The sequence below is a fragment of the Balaenoptera physalus genome (assembly GCF_965194825.1).
Source record: "Balaenoptera physalus genome assembly, chromosome: 11".
NCBI lineage: Eukaryota > Metazoa > Chordata > Mammalia > Artiodactyla > Balaenopteridae > Balaenoptera > Balaenoptera physalus.
In genome coordinates, this window is record NC_138896.1 from 92,585,727 (window position 1) to 92,606,546 (window position 20,820).

The window sequence follows — 20,820 nt, forward strand, 5'->3', positions numbered from 1 at the left end:
TGGTCCGGGAAGATCCCACATGCCGTGGAGCAACTAAGCCCGTGTGCCACAACTACTGAGCCTGCGCTCTAGTGCCCACGAGCCACAACTACTGAAGCCCGTGTGCCTGGGGCCTGCGCTCTGCAGCGGTGGAGGCCAGCACAATGAGAAGCCCGTGCGCCACAACTAGAGAAAGCCTGAGCGCAGCAACAAAGACCCAATGCAGCCAAAAATAAATTTAAAAAATTAAAAAAAAAAAAAGCTTTGTGTTAGGTGATTTTGCCCAAATATAGGGTACTGTAAATGTTCTCAGCACGCTTAAGGTAGGCTAGGCTAAGCTGTGATGTTTGGCAAGTTAGGTGTACGTATTAAATGCATTTTTGACTTATGGTATTTTCAACTTATGACAACTTATTACAGGTTATCTTGACGCAACCCCATTTAAAGTCAAGAAAAACCTGTATTTATGATTTCTGAGTAACACGGGAGTTTATCTGCAATGCCTTTACGGAGAATTCATCTTTGGCACCACAGTCTGTGTCAATCACTGCAAAGAAGTGAAAAAATAGCCACATAAATTAATGAGTCAAGATTTAACAGCAGTAATTAATCCAAATAACAGTAATGTATACCACGTACAAGGTACAACTATCAAGTTATGGGTATGTTAACACAACAGAACTTAACACAATGAACAGCGTAGCAAAACATTTCCAAGAACACCCAAAATGTTCCGTAGCCATTTTTAAACTCCCTTTAGGTGCCAGCTTACAAGCGCACCCACCTAGTTCCTTATCACACCTCAAAACTGGTTTTCCACAACGTGACTGATCCTCTGCTTTATTAGCACACTTTTCGACATGACTTTCGGCAGCTTAAATCACTAAATGGGCAACAAAAAAGGAAAAAGAATCATCACAGTTATTGTTATTTAGTTAAGTGTGCTAAAGCTCTGAAGCCCAAAACCACTCCAGGAAGTACTTTAAATGCATGGCCCAAGGTCTCCAAGGTTGTAAAGTCTGTGTTTAATTTCTAGAACATGTTTAGAAAACAAAATCAGAAAAATGAGAACACTACTTCTTAAGGACATACTTTATAAAGACAAATTTCCCGTAATCCAATAACTTTACAGACAAGACACAAGCCCCAAAGTGCAAGAGTATGTATCAGAACTCTTAACTGCAACAGTTTTAAAGGCGACTCCAAACTTCCACTCTTCATCTATTCTACATACATTGAGTGAACCCCTACCAAGTGCCTGGCACTGCAACAGACACAGGAAAAGATACGAAAAGAAAGATCGTGCCCTCAAAAAGAAGGTGAAAACATAACAAAGGTGATCAAACAAAAATACAGTTCAAAGGTTATGAAGAGGTATACATGATTGTAGGGCGCTGGAAAAGGCTTCCAGAGACACGTAGAAAGACAAGTAAGAGTCAGCCAGGCTACAAGGAAGGAGGGGCATTTTAGAACAAATCCAGAGGAAAAGAATGTGTGAAAGTATGGAAATGAGACATCACGGTCCATGCTAGGAAAACACCAAGCAGTTCGGTATGAAACACACACATGCTATGTGTGGAGGGCAGATGGGGTGGTGGCAGGCTGCTTCCAGAAATTCTAAAGAAACAGTAGAGGACCAAACCAGGAGCCCCTTGCGATGCTCAGGATTTGGACTTTACCCTAAAAGCAATGAGAACCAGGAGATAATTTAAGCTGTCCAAATGGAGAGGCCCAAGAACCAGTCGGATCTGTCTGTCACGTGTATGTGTACATGGGGGTGGTGACAGGTGGTTAATAAATAGTATCTGGGAATTAGCAGCCTGTGAACAGAAGTGGAAAGGTATGGGTGACATCTAAGGAGAGCGAACAGTTAAAAAGGAGGTAGGAGGCAAAGAACTAACTAACTTGTATCAACCTGTACAACATACCCTACATCCAAGAACGAAAAAGGCCTAGTTCAAACCTCAGATTCAGTGAGGCCTTCCGCAACATACCCCATATACTGTCTCTACCTCCTCTAAAAAGCACTTAGGGTCTCTACCAGGTACCCATTCACTCCATGCCTACCACTGCATTCACACCACTGGCTATCTTTTTATGGTCTTATCTTTTCAACAAGCTTGTTAGGTTCCTTGTTTATTCAACCAGTGCCTTGAAATATAAATGACTGATGAACAATATTACTCATGAGAGCCAGAAGTTTACTCCATTTGCATACTCCAGAAAGTTCCACACACCAGGTTTTATTCCTTTCACCTAATGATGTGTGGATTTCATGCTGCTGCTGGGAGGAGATGGCTGTGTTCAACTGTGCAGGTAATGAACAGAAGGTGCAGAGAGATCCCATCTCTCCAATGTGTTAGGGGTCTGTATGTAGAGTTGAGCTCTAAGATATTCTTAGGATAAAACAGCAGTGACTGACTACACAAGAACCACACACAACATGGATATTCACAAACATAAGAATGAGTGAAAAAAGCCAGACCCAGAAGTGCACATACTGTATGACTCCACTTAAATAAAGTTCAAAACCAAGCAGAACTCATCTCCAGTGTCAGAAGTTAGGATAGGGGTTGGGTAGGGGAAAGTGACTGCAGAGTGAACAAGGGGCTTCTGGGATCCTGGTAATGTTCTGTTTCTTAATCTGGGTACTGGTTACACAGGTATGCTCACTTTGTGAAAGTTCATCAAGCCTTACAATTATGATTTGTGCACTTCTCTGTAAGCATGCTACAGTTCAAAAAGTTTACTTAAAAATCAACAGGCAAAAAGAAAAAAAAAGAAAAAACAGGAGGAGAGATAGTGATAGGAAGTATAAAGGAAGATGTCACAAAGAGAAAAGGCCCTGGCAATGGGACAAGAGGGCAAATGAGAACCACAATGATTGTAGAATGTTTTACTTCAAGTTGTAAAGGAGACTTTTGGAGACCCACTATTCCCTAAAGTACTAAGGAACCGAATTAGTGCTGATAACTATTTTCGTAAACCACAGCCACTTGGAATTTCTTCAGCATCTACGGAAGCACACAATAAATACATGATGCATGAAAAAATAATACATACTGAATCCATTCAAAACCTCCCATCCTAGTAACAGCTGACCCTTGAACAACATGGGTTTGAACTGCGCAGGTCCACGTATACACTAATTTTTTTCAATAAACACATACTACAGTACTATACAGTCCGTGGTTGGTTGAATCCACAGATGCAGACCTGCAGATATGGAGACCAACTATGGGACTTGAGCAGCCGGGGAAATCCGTGGCAGGTCCTGGAACGAATGCCCCTCAGATACCAAAGGACAAGTGTTATGTGGATTTTCAACTATGCACAGGGGGGTAGGTATCAGCACCCCTCACCTTCCAGTTGTTCAAGTGTCAACTGCAACAGGATATACTGGCACGTTAGCTGGCCAGACTTTAGTCTACAATGTGTAGCTAAAAGTTCAGTAGCCTATGCAGAAAGGCTCGAACTCTAAACTGTCCCCCACCAAATGAGCTAACTGGCACAGGTAAACCTCCAGAAATAACTATCCCCTTGCTCCAAAAGAAAGCAGCTTTAGTGTTTCCTAAAAAGGCAAATGTGTATCTCGACACTGTCTACAAAGCAGTCGCTCTGCCCAGTTCTCACCACTCTGTAGTTCCCTATTCTGCTCTAATTTCTTCGGAGCACTGGTCTCTAGCTGAAATGATCTTATTCTTCTGTTCACTTGTTTATTTTCTTGTCCTCGCCATAGTACTTTAAGCTCCACAGGAACAAAGATCTCATCTGTCTGTACACCACTGTACACCCAAAGCCCAGATGTCTGTGTGCTCAATGAAAACTTGTCAACTACCCAGGTAATTTACTTTAAGGTCACCAAGTATACATAAGATCAAGTCAGTACTAATAAATCAGTTAAGTCCAGTGTAATAGCAAACACAAAATAAATTATCCTCCGTTTCTGGGTAAGAGTGATCTCTAAACCTGTACCTGCTTTTGCATCAGCTTCGAGGCCAAAAGGTTTGACAAGGTTTGATGATTTGGAGGACCGGTAATTTTTCTATGTATTTTATGGAGAAATTTTACAAAAGACAAACACTACAATAAAGCCAATGTGGCCTACGGAGCAGAACCACTGTGGCGAATGACCCAGAACTGCGGGGAAGGGCCTGGCTCCTCTCTAGGCCAGGCACCCCTCTGCTTTCTGGGAGGCTTCCTATCCGAAAAGTACCACAGGATGATGCTCTTCTGAAGCTTCCAGCAAAGATCAAAACTGTCACGTTTCACTAAATATGTGTGTTTTCCCCTAAAACTTCTAAAGTACTTCATGACTAGTCAAGAGACTTTCAACTGTCAGGGTATCTGAATTTAAGAGGAGAAAAAGTCCAAAGTTACAACTGCAAAGAATCAGGGAGTTCCTGGACAAGGAAAATATTTTACACACAAACAACTGAGTACTACCAACTTCCCATTCAATATCCTTAGTACCAGAGTTTTGGGTTTTTTTTTAAGCCACACAACCTTATTACACATCTAAAGCAAATTCCTCACTTTTACTTGTCTGTAAAAACTCTAAATACAGTACATTTTTCAGGGGAATAGTATTCAGTGCAGCACTATTATCAAAGAACCACTAATCAAGAAGAATTGCAGCAATATTTTAGTAATTTTAATTTTACAATAGAAATCATTGCATTCAGAGAAATAACAAAACCAAAAGTAAAATATATTTCATTTATCACCATGTCTAGGAAGTTAACTCTGCCCAATACTCAAAAACTTCAACTTAGCAGAACAACGGTTAGGTAAATTTGTGAGTTTGTGGTTTTGCTGGTTTTCTTCCTTTTAAAAGCTGATATCCTCTTTCATGAGACAGGCAAAGTGGGCTGGGAAATACGACTTTGGCTATTACCTAGGGAAGGGGTAGTGTTTCTTTCCCACTCACCACCACCTTCCACAGACACTCCTTTATTTACTACCTTGAAAGGCTCAGAGTACATCAGCACGGTGGGGAGGCGAACTTCTCAGCTGCAGGTGCCTCCTCCACGCTCTAGTGTTAAAGACTTAGTAAAAGTGTATCACAGAAGAGGCATGAGGAAGCCATTCAATGTGATAGAAATGTACTAAAACTGGTTTGTGGTGATGGCTGTACAACTTTTTAAAATTACCAAAAATCACTGAATTGTACACTTATTCAGTTGGTGCATCGTATGGTATATAAATTATGTCTGGATAAAGCTATTAAAAAAAAACAGCAGGGTAGAGAGTGGAACAGTATAAGTGGAAAAAGGAGTGTATTTAAGAACTAAACAGACCCAAAACAAAATTGGTAATACATCCAAAATAAAGCTCTCCACTGCCCCCTGAACCTCCAAGTAGCCTATTAAGTGTTGTCTCCTTCTTCCCTTAACACGTTCCTTTCGAACTTCTGACCCTCTGCTCTAAGCTGCTACAAAAAGAAGAAAAGACCTTCTGAATCACTTTCATGACTCCACCCACAGAATTAAATTTATCTGGTACACATGGCAATAATAGTGAAAGATGGCGGCTAATTCTGTAGAAATCAATTCTTCTTATCCAGAAGAATTGAGGGGAGGGGGAATTCTTCTAATTGATGCCCAAGCCAGACTGCTCAGACCTCCTCGTAGCACGTTATTTATACCTCTCTTAGAGCCTTTATAACTTGGATTACGGCCATTCCTATACATGTCTTACCAACCTTTCAACACCCGCCTCCCGTCCCCAATGTCTTGAGCAGACTCTTTCACACCCTAGTAATTTAATAAATGTTTTTTGGATGAGTGGCAATATTTTCCTAATGAAACTGAGGATATCAATTCTATTCTCAAAGAGTAAATACAGCTCTACGTCCTAGTGGACTATCACTAATTCAAAGCTGACTTCCTTGCTTGATTGGTAGACAGATGATGGCAACGACAGTGACAAGAATGATGAACAAACTCCAGAATTACCACTGGCTACCCAACCAGCGAGGCTGTTATAATACAAAACATCAGCTCAGAGCAATAACACCCAATTTCTATGCCAGTCAACAGGTTAGAAGTCCTTTTATTACTAAAAATCACTAATTTTTGCCTATTACCCAGCATCCAAAACCCAACAAGTTTTCTACTGCCATCAATACCAAGTCTGATTAAAACTATACAAGGCAACAAACGTCAAATCTTTGTTGTATCAAGAAAATTACACACACACAAAAAAGGCCCAGGAAAAAAACAAAGCAGTAGTAACTAGTGTCACAGAAAAATTAACCAACAGTTAATACACTGGACAACACAGGAGGAAAACCTGTGAAATTCACCCTTCCACATGAAACCCATTCACAGCATAAGAAAGCCAAATGTTATTTGCCTTTTGATCAATGACTTCTAGAACAAAATCTTTTATAAAGACTTCCAGATCTAACACACAAAAATATTGACAATAACCAAGATGAAATTAAGTTATGTAAAAGTATCATGAGTTGGTAAGAATTTAAATCCTCAGATCTCTAAAATCTGTCTTCAAATCCTACACAACCACAGACCTAAAAAAGTCACAGACTTTTAAAGATAGTAGGTGAGTATCCTGTTCCTGAAACATTTTCATTATTAGTAATTTAATATATTTGTTAAAAAAACAATTCCAATGTTGTCATCTGTGACTCTGAAAAAATTTTCAACATCTATATTGTTTTTAAAATCAAAACCTTCCACGTGCTTCCAAAGAGCTGATGAGTCAGAATTTTTTTATATGTGTAGAAACTGAAATGCACTTTATTATGAGATAATTGTTCCCAGCAATACACTGGATGTAAACTTTTGAATCTGCTTTAAGTTTCTCTTCACCAGTAAAGTTCTCAAGTTCTTAGGAGTTTCCTAGTCATTTACTTTAACATCATCTACGGTAACACTCAAAGCAAAACCACAATAAAGAGGTTTGGCCTCTGAGGGATTCTACATATAAAAAAACATTACTCAAATAAAATACAATCACTATTGCTTTAAATAACAAATACATTTCTAAACTTTCATGCCATTTGATGGAATTCCTTGTTTTAGATAGTAAAACAAAATCTACTAAGCTCCCAATGAGTGTTGCTTATTTTAACTAAATCTGCTCTATGATAATACAAAATATTGATATGAATTTACTTTAAAAAGTACCCATGGGGGGGGAAGTACCTATGGGGAAATATTTTTAGTTCTGGAATATTTTTATTCAAAAGTCTCAGTATTTAGAGTTAGTGGAATTCACAGAACTGTTCCACCAGTAATTGGATAAAGTTGCCCAATACCCTATTTATTCCCAGGTATAAATAGAGCAATGAAACCCTAACAGGACACATTCATTTAATCAAAGAACAATAACCAGTTAGAACTGTGCAGTGTTACTACACGGTCATGTTGGAATGCCACCAATTCAGAAACAAGTACCTGATGAAATGAGACTTTTGGCAATCAACTTTAAAGATCCCCAAGGAACTCACTCATTCTGTCTTGCTTTCTCTCTCTCTCTCTCACACACACACTAACACACACACGAACACACACAGCCCCCCCCAATGTCTGCCCATTAAATGACACAAAGAATAGTTTTTAACTTCAAACTCTAATCACTGAAACAAATTCCAGTTACAAGTTAAAAGATGACAGAAGACTACAAAAAATCAGCTTCTACATTTCATTCAAGTATATCTAAATGTTAAATCTGGAGTAGTTCAACTCGTTTTGATACCACACAGTTAACCACCTTCACTAAAATGAGGAATTCCTTCAACATTCTTTTCATTTTAATAAAGCTTTAAACACAAACTTCAGTATAATCACACTATTCATTCTACATTTTGCAAAAATCGTCCTCCATCACCATTCCTCATAAGCTAATCAGAAACACACACACACACACACACACTGACAGTTCAGTATTCCAAAAAATGCACTTTATCAAACCCCAGCATTTATCTTCAAGTGCAAGGAAAACAAAAAAGACATTTGCAGTTCAAGACAGGAAAAGCACAACCACCGCGTTACTGTACAACCACCACCAAATTTCTCAGGGAAGAGAAGAATAATTCAGGACAGGCAAATTAAAAACATTCTGCACATGGCAAAAATAAAAGGTCCAATGTCCTACAATCCATAGCAAAGCTTCCTCTCTTTTGGAGCCAATACCAATAAGCCAATGGATACAAGTGTCAAATAAACCCAGCGTCTGTTTGAAACAAGACGAAACCTGGAAAAATTCCCTCCCATAAATCAGTGAACATGAGGCTTTGCACCCAACATGAAATATACACAACCCAAACCGACATCATCCCCCCCACCCCACCCCGCACGTACAGAAAATGCCGTAATCAACAAGTTGGAAAGAAGGCAGAAAGTAGAGCTCACAACCCTCTCCCCCCACCTTAAAAAAAAAAAAAAAGTCCTATAACAAAAGGTAACACAGAGCTTCAAGTACCTGGTGGAGGTGCCTTTCCTCACATCGCAGATGCTGCATTTAAAGGCTTCGGCGCTGTTTCTGAAGGTGCAGACGCTACAATCCCAAAAGCCTTCGTCTGCAGCAGGTTTTGCTTGTCTTTTTGGCCTTCAGAGGAGAGAGGAGTGAGGAGTGGGGGAAAGGGGAGGGAAGAGTCAGGGAGCAGGAAAAAGGGGGAGAGACAGCAAAACACAGGCGCTGGTGAGCCGTCGTAATTTCGCAGGAATCCGGCGCTGGAAACTTCGCCCTGGCGACCACCCACCCACCCTTTTCGGGGCCGAGAGGAGGAACTGGGGGAGGGAACGGGGCGCCCCCACCGGCACCATGCAGCCTCCGGGCCCGGGCCGTGCTGCCTCGCACAGTAGGCGGCGGCGGCGCCCCGGGAAGGGCCGCGGCGGGCGCAGGAAGCGGGCGGACTTGTGGACTTGAGCGTGGGGCTGGGGGGGCCGGGAGGGGAGCCGCGGGCCGGATCTGGAGGGGGCGCGCAGGGGCAGCCCGAGGCCGGCGGCGGGGAGTGGGCCGGCTCCTTCCCTCTCCCCTCCCATGCTCGCGTCCTCCCTCCCTCCCCACCTGGTTAAATCTCCCTTTGTCTGGGAGGAGTGGCGGCGGCGGCGGCGGCGGCGGCGGAGGGCGGCTGAGGAGGAGCCGCCATGGCTGCGGCGCGCACGGCCGCCGGCCCCGAGCGGGAGCGACACCGCCTCCCGCCGCCGCCGCCACCGCCCGCCGCCGCCGCCTCCCCCCGCCCCCGGATCTCCATCTTAGCAGCGCCTCCCCCCGCCCCGGGTGGCTCCGGGGCCTAGTCGTCGCCGGCCCCCACCCGCCCCCAGCCCTCCCTCCCCTTCCGCCCCCTCGGCTCGGAGCAGGTACCTGGTCGGGCTCTTCTTGTCGCCCATGGTCATGGATGGGCTGTACCCCCGCCCCCCCCAAAGCCGAAACCGGCGCTGCTCGGAGGAGAAACGCCGTCCGGGGAGTCGTCGCGGACCGGCCCCCCTCCCTCCCCCGCGCCCGCCCTCAGCCGCTGGGGCTCGAGCTCCGGCCGCCGCCGACGCCGCCGCTGCCAGTCTCCGGACGAGACTAGTCCCCACCAGCGCCGCCTCCGCCGAGTGACTGACGAGGGGCGGGGCCGGGCGCCGCGCGTCACGCGCCGGGCGGCCAATGGGAAGGCGGCGGCCGGCGCCGCGAGGGCGGGGGCGGGGCGCGGGGGAGGGCGGGGCGTGGCGGACGTGGGCCGGGCCGTCGGTGTGCGTGCCCGGGAGTGTGTGCGCGCTGGGGGCGCGCGTGCCTGCCGGTGGCCCCGCGGCCCGGCGCGGTGGAGCGTGCGAGGCCGGCGGGGCGCACGTGGCCGCGCCTGGGTGCCGGGTCTGGGCTTCGGGCCTCGCGCGGCCGACCCGTGGGACTATCGCCGGGCCCCGGGCCCCGAGGCCGCCCCGGGGAAGTAGTTGGGCGCAGTTTACGCGCGCCGCTGGGGCTTGCAACAGCCGCTACGCTCGCAACGCCTCGAGGCTTGTGGTGCCCCGGGAGCCGGCAGGGCCTCTTTTGGCCCGGGTTCCCCCGCGCCCTTCTGCTCCTCTGCCACGCGGAGCTTTGTATCTGCCTCTCGTGAAGTCCCTGTTTCCAGCCGATACACCGCCCCGAAGCCCCTTCCCAGGCCCCTGACGCCGGAGGGAACTGTGCGGAAAGGGTGTGGCACAACTGAATGTCCCCCAAGGCCCGACACTCAGCTCCTGCTTGAACCCCCCAGAGCCTAAATAGGGCGTTTCCCTAGGGAAGCTGCTGTTCAGATCCGGGCAGCCACATGCCAACAGTTTAAGCCTTATGTCTCAGCGCCTTCATCTCCTAAATGAGGCTAATCATCATCCTCCTTAGGTTCTTTGGAAAATTCAGAGACGTAATGCACGGAAAGCAGGCAGGTCAGTGCATGGCACTTAGGAAGGACCAACACAAAGTAGTGGGTTGAGAACTATTATAACTGGGCCTGGGTTGTGCACCATTTCCCCTGCTTTAGAAGCTTCTTAGAGGCGGGGAACAAATAGTACCCTTTACTTTCTGCCCTGCTCCAAGGACGCTTGCCAAATTGACTTGAACGTGACTCAGGCCCCTCTGGCCTGAGGCAATAGGGAATCGTGGTAGGGGGAAAACCACAGATGATAAGATAAAAGGCTTGGCTGGGCTGAAGCCCTGGGTGGGGTAGGGACAGGCTCAAGGGATAATGCTAGAAGTTGGGGGGGTGGGTGGGGAAGATAAGATGGGCCCTCAGCTTCCACTGAGACAGCCCCCCTCTCCCCAGTTTATATGCAAACACAAAGTGGGTTGCTGTCAAGACTGCCCCATAAAAGGGAAGCATTCCAGGGCAGGAGACCAGGGAAGCTCACTTCCCTGAGACAGAGTGCCCAGGGAGCAAGAAGTCCTAGGATCAGTCCAGGGATCAGAAGGGAGAGAATTAAAGAGGGAGGGAATGTGTCAACAATAAGCTTGATAAGCACACGCTGTCCTTTCTAGGCAGGCACACCCTGGAGGGCCAGCACGGACAACACTGTTCAGCCAGGGTCAGCCACCTCCCGCTACCCTCCTGGGAGGAAAGGAGGAAGAGGAGGAGGAAGGCACGGGGCTGAGGGCCAAAGAGGCCAGAGAAAGGCAAGGGGCATGCACACAAGCCATGGCACAGTGCCCGCAGCCTTGGCCTCTGATGTCTACCTGGCATGCTCCCAGGATTCTGCCCCTAGCGTGAAGGTACTGAGAGAAAAGGGGCATTAAGAAATCCCGGCTGGAGGAGTGGCCTTGTGGGAGGGAAACTGGGTAGCTGGGAGCCACAGGTAGTGGGAAGGAGACGGACTTTATTACTATTTACCAAGAGTAAAATGCACGAATTGTTTTGCAGCTCCGTGAATTTTTATGTGTATCCACTGCACCTTTGCATGCACCATCTGGATCAAGATACAGAATCTTTTCATCTTTCCGGCGAGTTACTCCTCTCCCTGCAGATTAGCTTTGCCTGAACATCATACACATGGGTCACACGGTATGTACCTAAGTGTCTGGCTGGCACCTTTTGCTCAACAAAATATTTGTGATATTCATCCATACTGTTGCCTATCTCAGTAATTTACTTTTGTTTGCTTAAGGGTGTGAAATTCCATTGCCAATACACGGTCACTTAGTTATCCATAGGAGACTGACTTTTTTAGTGTATTTGTGTGTGTGTGTGTTTGACCTCTTTTATCTTTTCAAAAAAAAGAAAAAGTTTAAAAACTGGTTTGAAGAAAAAAGAAGTTCCAGAATAGAGAACTAGTTTCTAGGAACATATCAGACCCACACATCACCATGTGGTTGTAACTGTAGAAGCTCTAAGTTCGTTCACATGTTGGACGTAAATATCTACTCAAAGTCTCCTTATAGTTACAGGAGCCAGACAAGACTACTTCATGCTGGAGAACAGCATGACTCTAGGCAGAGCATCAGACTATGATTCTAGAGCGGTGGTTTCGACTTGAGCTGGGTGGGGAACAAATCTTCCGCCACAGCGTAACCTTGAACCAGTGTGGGGTGAAGGGATGAGTGGGAGTTGACAGAAAGCTGCCTTCCTGCTCCTCTGTTTCCTATCTTGAACTTCCACTTCATATTTCATTGGAAGGAAGGGTTCTACTGCTTTCAAAACTATTAGAAGCCCGTGGTTTTAGAAAAGACGCTGGTTAGAAGCACTTCCCAAGAAATGTCTGGTGTAAATGATTCCATGGATACACAGGGCAGATTAAAAGACCACATTTGGACATTTTGCCTCCTTCCCTCTCATTCACTCCACTTCAGTCACAAGGGCTCTTCCAGGAACAAGTCGTGCTCCCACCACAGGGCCTTTGCACTTGCTGTTCCCTGTGCTTAGAATGCTCTTTTCCCAGATAACCACATTTTCAGCTGCCTTACCTCCTTCAGGTCTTTGCTCAAAAGTCACATTCTCCATGAGGTTTTTCCTGGTCACCAAATCTAAAAGTATCGTCCACCAGCTCCCTGTGTGTCCCTTAACTGCCTTTCTTTTTTCTCCTTTGCACTTATCACCATCTGACATACCATGCTGTTTGCTTATCTTGTTTTAGCAGATCTTTACCCAGTAGGATAGAAGCTCTGTAACGGCAAGGAATTTTTTTTTCTTTTTCTCCTCACCACACCCCCCCACCCCCTCCAAAACACACACACTGTGATATATAAATGCCTAGAACAGTGCCTGGTAAACATGCATTGAAGAGGATCTCTTTCATTTAACAGTAATTTATTGCACAGCAACTCCATGCCTTGCCCCATGCCAGGGATGGGAAGATCAGATAAGCAAGACAGACTTAATTCCTGATCTTTTGGAGTTTACATTCTACTTGAGCAGGCAGACTTCATCAGAGTAATTAATTATGATTGTGACAAATGCTACAAAGTACAGGAAGCAAGGCAAGATTGCCTAGGAGAAGAGAAAGGAAGAGCATTCAGGGATGTGGGGCTTTGGAGGAGACAGAGGTGAGCAGCTGTGCCAGGCGCCCTGTGAGAGAGGAGAGATGGGGCCAGAGAGGTAGCCCCTGGCTACGTCCTGTAAGGCAGGGTGGGCTGAGATGGGAGCGGGGTCTTTATCCTGAGTGCCATGGAAACCACTGATGAGTTTACCAAGACTCTCTGTCTGCCTGGGACTGTCTTTGGTCTGCCTTCATGAATGAGGAACTGGGAGAGGCAGACCCCTTAGAGCAGGGAGGCAGGGGGAGGACCTTTAGATTAGCTTGGGAGTTGGACAAGGAAGGGCAGTTCTAAAAGAGCTTCCCCCTCTTTCTTATGCTCCAGAAAGAAGCAAAACCTACTGGTGCCTGTCAGAGGAAGGGTCTGGAATGTTATCAACTCAGCTTCCTCCTGCCTTTACATTTGCAAGTGCTACTCCAGGCAGAAAACCTAAACACTAAGACTGGGGCTCTGAACTTTAGCAACACCCAATAAAGGTATTACGCACAAGTGAGAGAAAAAAAAGCCTTTCTCCAGATACCTTAGGGCTTACTCCGCCCCACCCATGTTACACCTTCCTATGGTCTGAGTCCAAACTGTGGTTTGGGGTGAGGTTTTCCCCAACCAGCAGTGAAATGAGAAAACTAAAGGGAAAATGTATGAATACTTTCCTACACCCAAGTAAATTACCAATTAGTTGGTTCTCAGCAAAGACTATTTTTTATTCTGAGATTATGTCCTTCCAAGTTTTTTCTTTTCTTGGAGGGTTGGGTAACTTAAATCCTCCTTTGTAAATGGAGTGTTGGCAATAGTGGACAGTACTTGCCTTGCTTAAAATGTCCTCAGTTGACCAAATCACAAGTGGACAATTCTCTATTGGCTTCCTAACTCTCCTCATCAATTTTATTCTTGATGTTTTAAGTGTACCAAGATCTAAATAATTTTAATGAAACTTCTCAAGATGGTGTTACTGAGGGGAACAGTAAGGAAAAAACAGTATCACTTAGTGACTGAAAAAGTCACCCACGAAGGACGGAAGCTAGGAAGGTTAAGATTTTGATCGTAATTGCAAAGATTTAATGCCCTACTTTGCACTGAATGTTCCTTCAGTGGTTTAAGAGAGAACATTGTTTCTTGAAGCATCTAACTACCTGGAGTGTCTTAGGAACTGGGGAAAACCTAGCTCATTTCACTGAAAAACTCAGGCCTGCACGTGCTGATATCACTGGCGACATCTGTGGAGCTGTTACGGAAGACAGGATTAACTTCTGAAGAAGCAGCCCCTGAGTCAGAAAGAGGTGGAGCGTCCCTGACCGTCTGTGTTTGAACCTTAACCAGATTTTGCAACGAGCCACACTGTCACCTGTGCATGTGCTCATCAGAGATAGGAAGTTTTATTGATCTGCTTCTTGCACAAGTAGGAAATATCACAAGTCACATTTGCCCTGGGTTATGCCTCACACCATTTACAAAAATTAATTCAAAATAGATCAGAGGGCTTCCCTGGTGGCGCAGTGATTAAGAATCCACCTGCCAACGCAGGGGACACGGGTTTGAGCCCTGGTCCGGGAAGATCCCACATGCCGCAGTGCAACTAAGCCTGTGCGTCACAACTACTGAGGCTGCGCTCTAGAACCTGTGAGCCACAACTACTGAACCCACATGCCACGACTACTAAAGCCCACACGCCTAGAGGCTGTGCTCCGAAACAGGAGAAGCCACCGCAATGAGAAGCCCACACACTGCATCCAAGAGTAGCCCCCGCTCGCCGCAACTAGAGAAAGCCCATGCGCAGCAACGAAGACCCAACACAGCCGTTGATAAATAAATAAATAAACAAACAAAATAGATCAGAGACCTAAGTGTAAAACCTAAAACTATAAAAGTTCCAGAAGAAAATATAGAACAAACCTTTGTGGCTTTGGATAGGGCAAGATTTCTTAGATATGATACCAAAAAAAACACATGACCCATAAAAGAAAAAGTTGGTAGCTTGGACTTCATCAAAATTAAAAAGTTCTGCTCTTTGAAAGACACTTTAGAAAATGAAAAACAAGTCAAAGACTGGGAGAAAATATTTGCAAAACACATAGTTGATAAAGGAATTGTATCCAGGATACATGAAGAACTTTTAGGATACAATTAAAAAACAAGCAACCTAATGAAACATGAGGAAAAGATCTGAATGGACATTTTGCCAAAAAAGAGGTATGAATGGTTAATAAGCACACGAAGAGACACTCCACATCATTATTCATTAGGGAAATGCAAATTAAACCACAGTGAGGTACCACTGCACATTCGAATGGCTTAAATCAAAAAATCCTGACATTCCCAAGTGCCGGGGAAGACATGGAGCCGCCTTCAAACACCACCAGTGGGTGTGCAATATGGTATGATTCCTCTGCAACAACGGTTTGACAGTTTCTTACAAAGTTAAACATACACTTACCATATGAGCCAGCAATCCCACTTCTAGAAATTTACAAAGAGAAATAAAGACATATGTTCACACAAAAACCTGTACTCAGATATTTATTCATCATCACCAAAATCTGGAAACAACCCAAATGTCTTTCAGCTGGTGGATGGGAAACAAAGAGTGGTAGGTACCTCCACACCATGGAATACCACTCAGCCAGGAAAAGGAATAAACTATTGACACATCTGTGCAGCCCAGGTGAATCTCAAATGCATTAAACTAAGTGAAAGAAGCTGCCTCCAAAGGTCCCACAGGGTGTGATTGAATTCATGTGACATTCTAGAAAAGGCAAAACGACAGGGATGGAGAACAGATCAGTGGTTGCCAGGGGTTAGGGGTGGAAGGAGGATGTGACTGCAAAGGGAGGAGCAGCAAAAGGGAATTGGGGGAGTGATGGAAGCAGTTTACATCTTGACTGTGCAGGTGGTGACAAGACAAAATGAATTTGTCAAAATTCAGACCTAGTCACACCAAAGAGCAAATTTCACTGTATATAAATTATGCCTCAATAAATCTGACTCTTGATCGTTTTGGATTGAAAAGGTCCCAAAGCCTCTACATTCTACATTGCCTGCTCCCTTCATAGTACTAACCACAGAGCTAGCATTTTGTAGTTCTGCTGTGCACCTAGCACTGTGGGTAACCCTGTGCTTTCCTGGGTGTTCTTTTCAGTAATTCACCCAGTTACTCAGGCCGTAATCCCTGGAGTCATCCGTGACTCTTCACTTTCCCTTATACCCTACCTCCCGTCCGTCAGCAAATCCTTTGTACTTAAGCTTCAGTATATCCTGAACCTGACCACTCCTCACCCTCTGTTGCTTTCACTCCAGTCCGAGCTGGGATCACCTTCCAGCCTCCTAACTGGCTCCCTACTTCCCCTCTTGCTCCTGGTACCTGTTAGGATAGGTTAGGTTAGGTTATGGTTACAGCTCCCAAATCTTCATGATTTATCCTGACAAAGGTTGATTTCTTGCTGAAGTGACGTGCCCATTGCAGGCCAGCTGCAGCTCTTTTCCCTGTCTCCTCCCCCTGCAACCCAGGCTTCACCTCCAACATTACTGGTTGCTGACACAGAGGGAAAAGGAACTCCGGAGGGTCTTGTACTGGCAACTGACTGCTTGCCCTGGAAATGACACTCGTGGACTTCTGCCCCCAGCTCACTGGTCACTTGGCAACAGAAAGTGCAGCCCACCATGTGCCCGAGAGGTGCAGGAAATATTTGGCGATCAGCTTGGTGATTACCATGATTCCTTAAAGTCTCTTCTCCAAACAGCAGTCAGAGGACCCTTCCAAGCTGTAGATGACAAAGTCACTCCCCTTGCTGAAAATCCTCTAATGACTTCTCATGACACTTTGGTTAAAATTCAGAATCTTTTATTTTTTTCCTCTAACATTTTCCTTCTGTCTTTACATTTAATATTCTTTATTATGTCAATATAAAATGTATCAAGGATGTTGATCTTTTCTTCTTAATCAATTTTGAGATGACAAAGTAAATGTTCTGTTTTTATTCCAACCTCACAGTACATAAAAAATTAATAAATCATACATTTTCCTGAGAGAGTCATGAGCTAAATGGAATTAATAGCTAAACATTACATATAATGCTTAGAGGTTATAAAATCCAGAATCTTTTTTTATTTTCAGCTGCGCCACGTGGCTTGTGGGATCTTAGTTCCCTGACCAGGGATCAAACCTGCGCCCTCAGTAGTGAAAGTGCAGAGTCCTAACCACTGGACCACCAGGGAACGCCCTAAAATCCAGAATCTTGACCCTAGTCTTGAAGGCCTGCTGACTTCATGCACTCCCAATTCAGCTCCAGGCACACGGGCCTCTTGCAGTTTCCTGCCAAGTGCAGCCACCTCTTAGGGCCTTTCTACCTGTTCTTCCCCCCGATGTTCCCATGGCTCCATCTCTCTCATGGTTCAACTGGCTGCTAAATGCCCCCTCCTCAGAGGGGACCTCTCGGACTAAGCCATCTTACATGGCATCACCCCCAGTCAGTGCCATCCCCTCATCCTGCTTCATTTTTCTTTACATCCTTATCATGATCTGGCATCGCACGGTGCACTGTTTTTGCCTGACTCTTCCACTAGAATTTAATTTCTCTCAGGACAATGGCTTTGCTTCGTTTCATTCTGTATCCTTAGTGCCTAGAACAGTGTGGGAAATGTTCCTACACGTAGCAGGAGCTCAAAAATTATTGGTGGAATGAATGAAGCACTTTTACATCTGTTACCCCATTGAAATTTCAAATGATCCAGTGAGGCAAGAACTATTATGACCCTATTTGATAGATAAAGAAACTGAGTCAGTGATGTGCGCAGAGCCAGGGACAGGGTTTGAATTCAAACTCGGCATCTGACTCTCCAACTCCATCCCTTCATCTCTCCTTCTAGAGCACACCTTGCATTGAAAAAGAACCAGCCGGTTTTGGAGGGAGCCTGAGGAAGGTGGACAGATGTGGAAGTTCAAGTGGTCTTTCTTGACAGAGCATCCCGGGGTCCTCTTAAAGACAAGTAGGTTTTCTGCCCCTTGCACACCTAGCTAATGGGCCCACGTTGCTGTGAGTTCTTGCCAAAGCAGACAAGCCACATGTGCCAGAACCCAGGGACTGAATGATACACATCGGCACTGCTGCAGTTCGGGCCTTGGGAATATGCAGAGTGGGAGCCTCCCTAAGATGGGTGTGATTTCCTTCATTGATTCAACAATATCTGCTGATGCCTTGGGCCCAGAAACTGCTTCCCCAGCAGCTTGTTCTTGATGCTTGAATTTCCACCCTTAGAATCACAGTCATAGAATTTTGAGGATGCAAAGGAGAATCAAGACAATCCATCTAGTTCTGTCTTTTTAGGTCAGAGGCAAAAACCTGGGGATGTGGAGATTGTGGAGGGTTTCACCCACACTGCACCCTTGGTCCTCACAGCCACCCTCGTGTGAGTTACCATCCTCCTCCTCAGGATGAAGACGCTCGCTGAGGGTCAGGCAGGCCACAGACCCATGAGCAGCTTTTAAATTGGAGCTTCAAAACCTGCTTCTCTGAGTGCGGGTCCTCTCTACTAAACCACAAAAGAAATCCCCTAAACCCAGACACCCTGGGATTCATTAATCAAGAATTAAGTTAAGAAAGAGGCTCCCCCAGAGAACGTCTGATGGTGGGGTTTCTTTACACGCTGTCATGGACTGAATTGTGTCCACCGCTCAAATTCATATGTTAAGCCCTAACCCCCAGTTCCTCAGAATGTGACTATTTGGAGAGAGGGCTTTTAAAGCAGTGATTAAGCTAAAATGAGCCCGTTAGTGTGGGAACTCATCCAATCTGACCGGTGTCCTTATAAGAAGAGGATGAGACCCTGGGGATGCACATGCACTGAGGAAGGATCACGTGAGGACACAGCAGGAGGCGGCCGTCTGCAAGCCACGGAGAGAGGCCTCAGGAGAAGCCAAACCGGCAGACACCTTGATCTTGGACTTCCAGCCTCCAGCACTGTGAGACAATAAATTTCTGTTGTTTTAAGCCACCCTGTCTGTGGTATTTTGTTACAGCAGCCCAAGCAGACTAATAAAGTGTCATGAGTTTGTAGGTAGCTAAAGAGAGGCCACCGTGAGATCATGATAACCAACATACATGGAGCGCTTACAGGCGAGGTGCTAAACAATTTAGGTTTGTTAACTCAGTGAACGCTAACAATAATCCTGTGAGATGGGTTCTATGACAATGCCTCTTTTATAGACAGGAAATGAAGACAAAAGTCACTTGCCCTGAGCTGCATATTTGGAAAGCGGCAGGGCTGGGATGTGAACCCAGGCAGCCTGAGTCTAGTTACCATCATTCCCATCTTCTGGATGAGGAAACTGAGACTCAGAAACCTGTCCAACTTCCCACAGCCAGGGCATGGCAGAACCAGAATTCCAAGTTCTCTGCACTTTATCACAAACTGAATCCCTGGAACTCAAGAATCCTGAAAGTCATTCGCTGGAGGGAGAGTAGGGACCCACCTGGAAGGGTCAGGGCAAAAACGTTTGGTCTCACCAAATGCATCTGCAAAGGAGAGGCGTCTGATATAGAAGTTTGGGCTACACGAAGGGTGAGGGGGAGATGATAAAATTGAGCCAGGATCTGGGCAGGCGAGGAGGAGGGGGTGTACAAACGCCAGGGCTTTAAGGAGCACTGTCTCTCACCTCCTCTTCGAGTTCTCGCCTCCCTGTGGCTACTGCCCACAGACAGAGCTGTGGAAACTGGCCCCAGGTCACACCCCCGGGAAGGCAGCTGGCAGGATTCATTCAGCTCTCCCTGGCTCCAACGTCTACTCTCGTCTTAACTTTTAGCTTTAGATTTGACAACTGTTTACGAGGCATCTACCATGTGCCAGCTTCCAGGTGCTGACAACCCCTGGGAGGGGGAGGCCACGGCGGGCCTGGGCCGCTGGAACGCACGGGCTGGGAGAAATGGGCCATAAGCAGATAATGACAGCAGGGTGGGGAGGGCAGCAGTGGCCAGGTGATTGTAATGGTCCCTCTGTGTTCTTCTGTCTCCTGGCATTTTCCTCTTTCCCAAGCAGTTAATTCTCTGTCTGAAGGAAGCAACGTGACACAGTACAAGCAAATAAGGCCTGTCAGTGTCTGCCTCTCACGTTCCCTAATTCTAAACTCTCCACGTTCCCACAGGGGAGTTTACGGGAAGTAAGGAATAAGCAAATGTTCGGAAGAAGAAAGCAGATGGATGTGCTTTCTTGAGACAAGAAAACTTCCCAGGTGCTGAAGGAGGGAGAGATGGCAAGGAGGTAACGAGATGGAGAGGGCAAGGGCCAGAGAGCAGGGGTGTCCGTCCACAAACCCCCAGGAAGGTGGCAAGACCCCAGAGCAGGCAGAGGGGTGCCTACGCGGGCATAGCAAAAGCCACCTTGTAGAGATTCCAGGGACCCAGCATGGAGTGGGCATTGCCAAGATGACTCCTGGACTGGAAGGGGCCATGAACAGAAAACCAGGGATGTCTCTATGGCAACCTGTGATGAACAGATGCCCTGAGACCAGGCAGACACGTCCCTCAGCACCCTGACACTTGCATACAATGCCAGAGAGTCTAGAACTTGGATACAATGCCAGAGAAAGGGGACGCACCAAATGGACCAAGATTGAGTTGGGATGGGGGTTCAAAATAAAAATCAAGGGGAGAGAGATGAAAGTAAGGGAAGCTATTTCTGGCATGCCTGAAATTCACACCTGCTGTGTTGTATGAGTGGCAAGCCAAGGTGCATAAGAATCTACTGGCCAACCAGGATTGTCCAGGGAGACAAGTCAGGGAGGACATCCCAGGTCCACGGAGCCACACATGCAGTGACACTTGGCTCGTGGACCATAAAAATCAGTGGGCTAGAACTTAGAGCATGTGTGGAGCGGTGGAAGTAAGAGTTCAGAGAGGT

The 20,820-nt window shown here is 46.1% G+C and overlaps 1 protein-coding gene and 1 long non-coding RNA gene across 2 annotated transcripts in view; one reads left to right on the forward strand and one right to left on the reverse strand.

Annotated features, from left to right (window-relative positions):
* RYBP (RING1 and YY1 binding protein) overlaps positions 1-9,457 on the reverse strand; it is a 74,168-nt gene extending 64,711 nt beyond the window's left edge. The window contains exons 1-2 of the mRNA XM_082412388.1: positions 9,313-9,457; positions 8,428-8,553 (exon numbers count right to left, since the gene is read on the reverse strand). Of these exons, the coding sequence (XP_082268514.1) occupies positions 8,428-8,553; positions 9,313-9,344 (158 nt within the window). The 5' untranslated portion in view covers positions 9,345-9,457. The remainder of the gene's footprint in view (positions 1-8,427; positions 8,554-9,312) is intronic.
* Positions 9,458-9,688: 231 nt separating this feature from the next.
* LOC309637560 lies at positions 9,689-18,914 on the forward strand. Its single transcript, XR_014250655.1, has 2 exons — positions 9,689-11,464; positions 13,258-18,914. It is a non-coding gene; the product is annotated as an uncharacterized lncRNA (long non-coding RNA).
* The last annotated feature ends 1,906 nt before the right edge of the window (positions 18,915-20,820 follow it).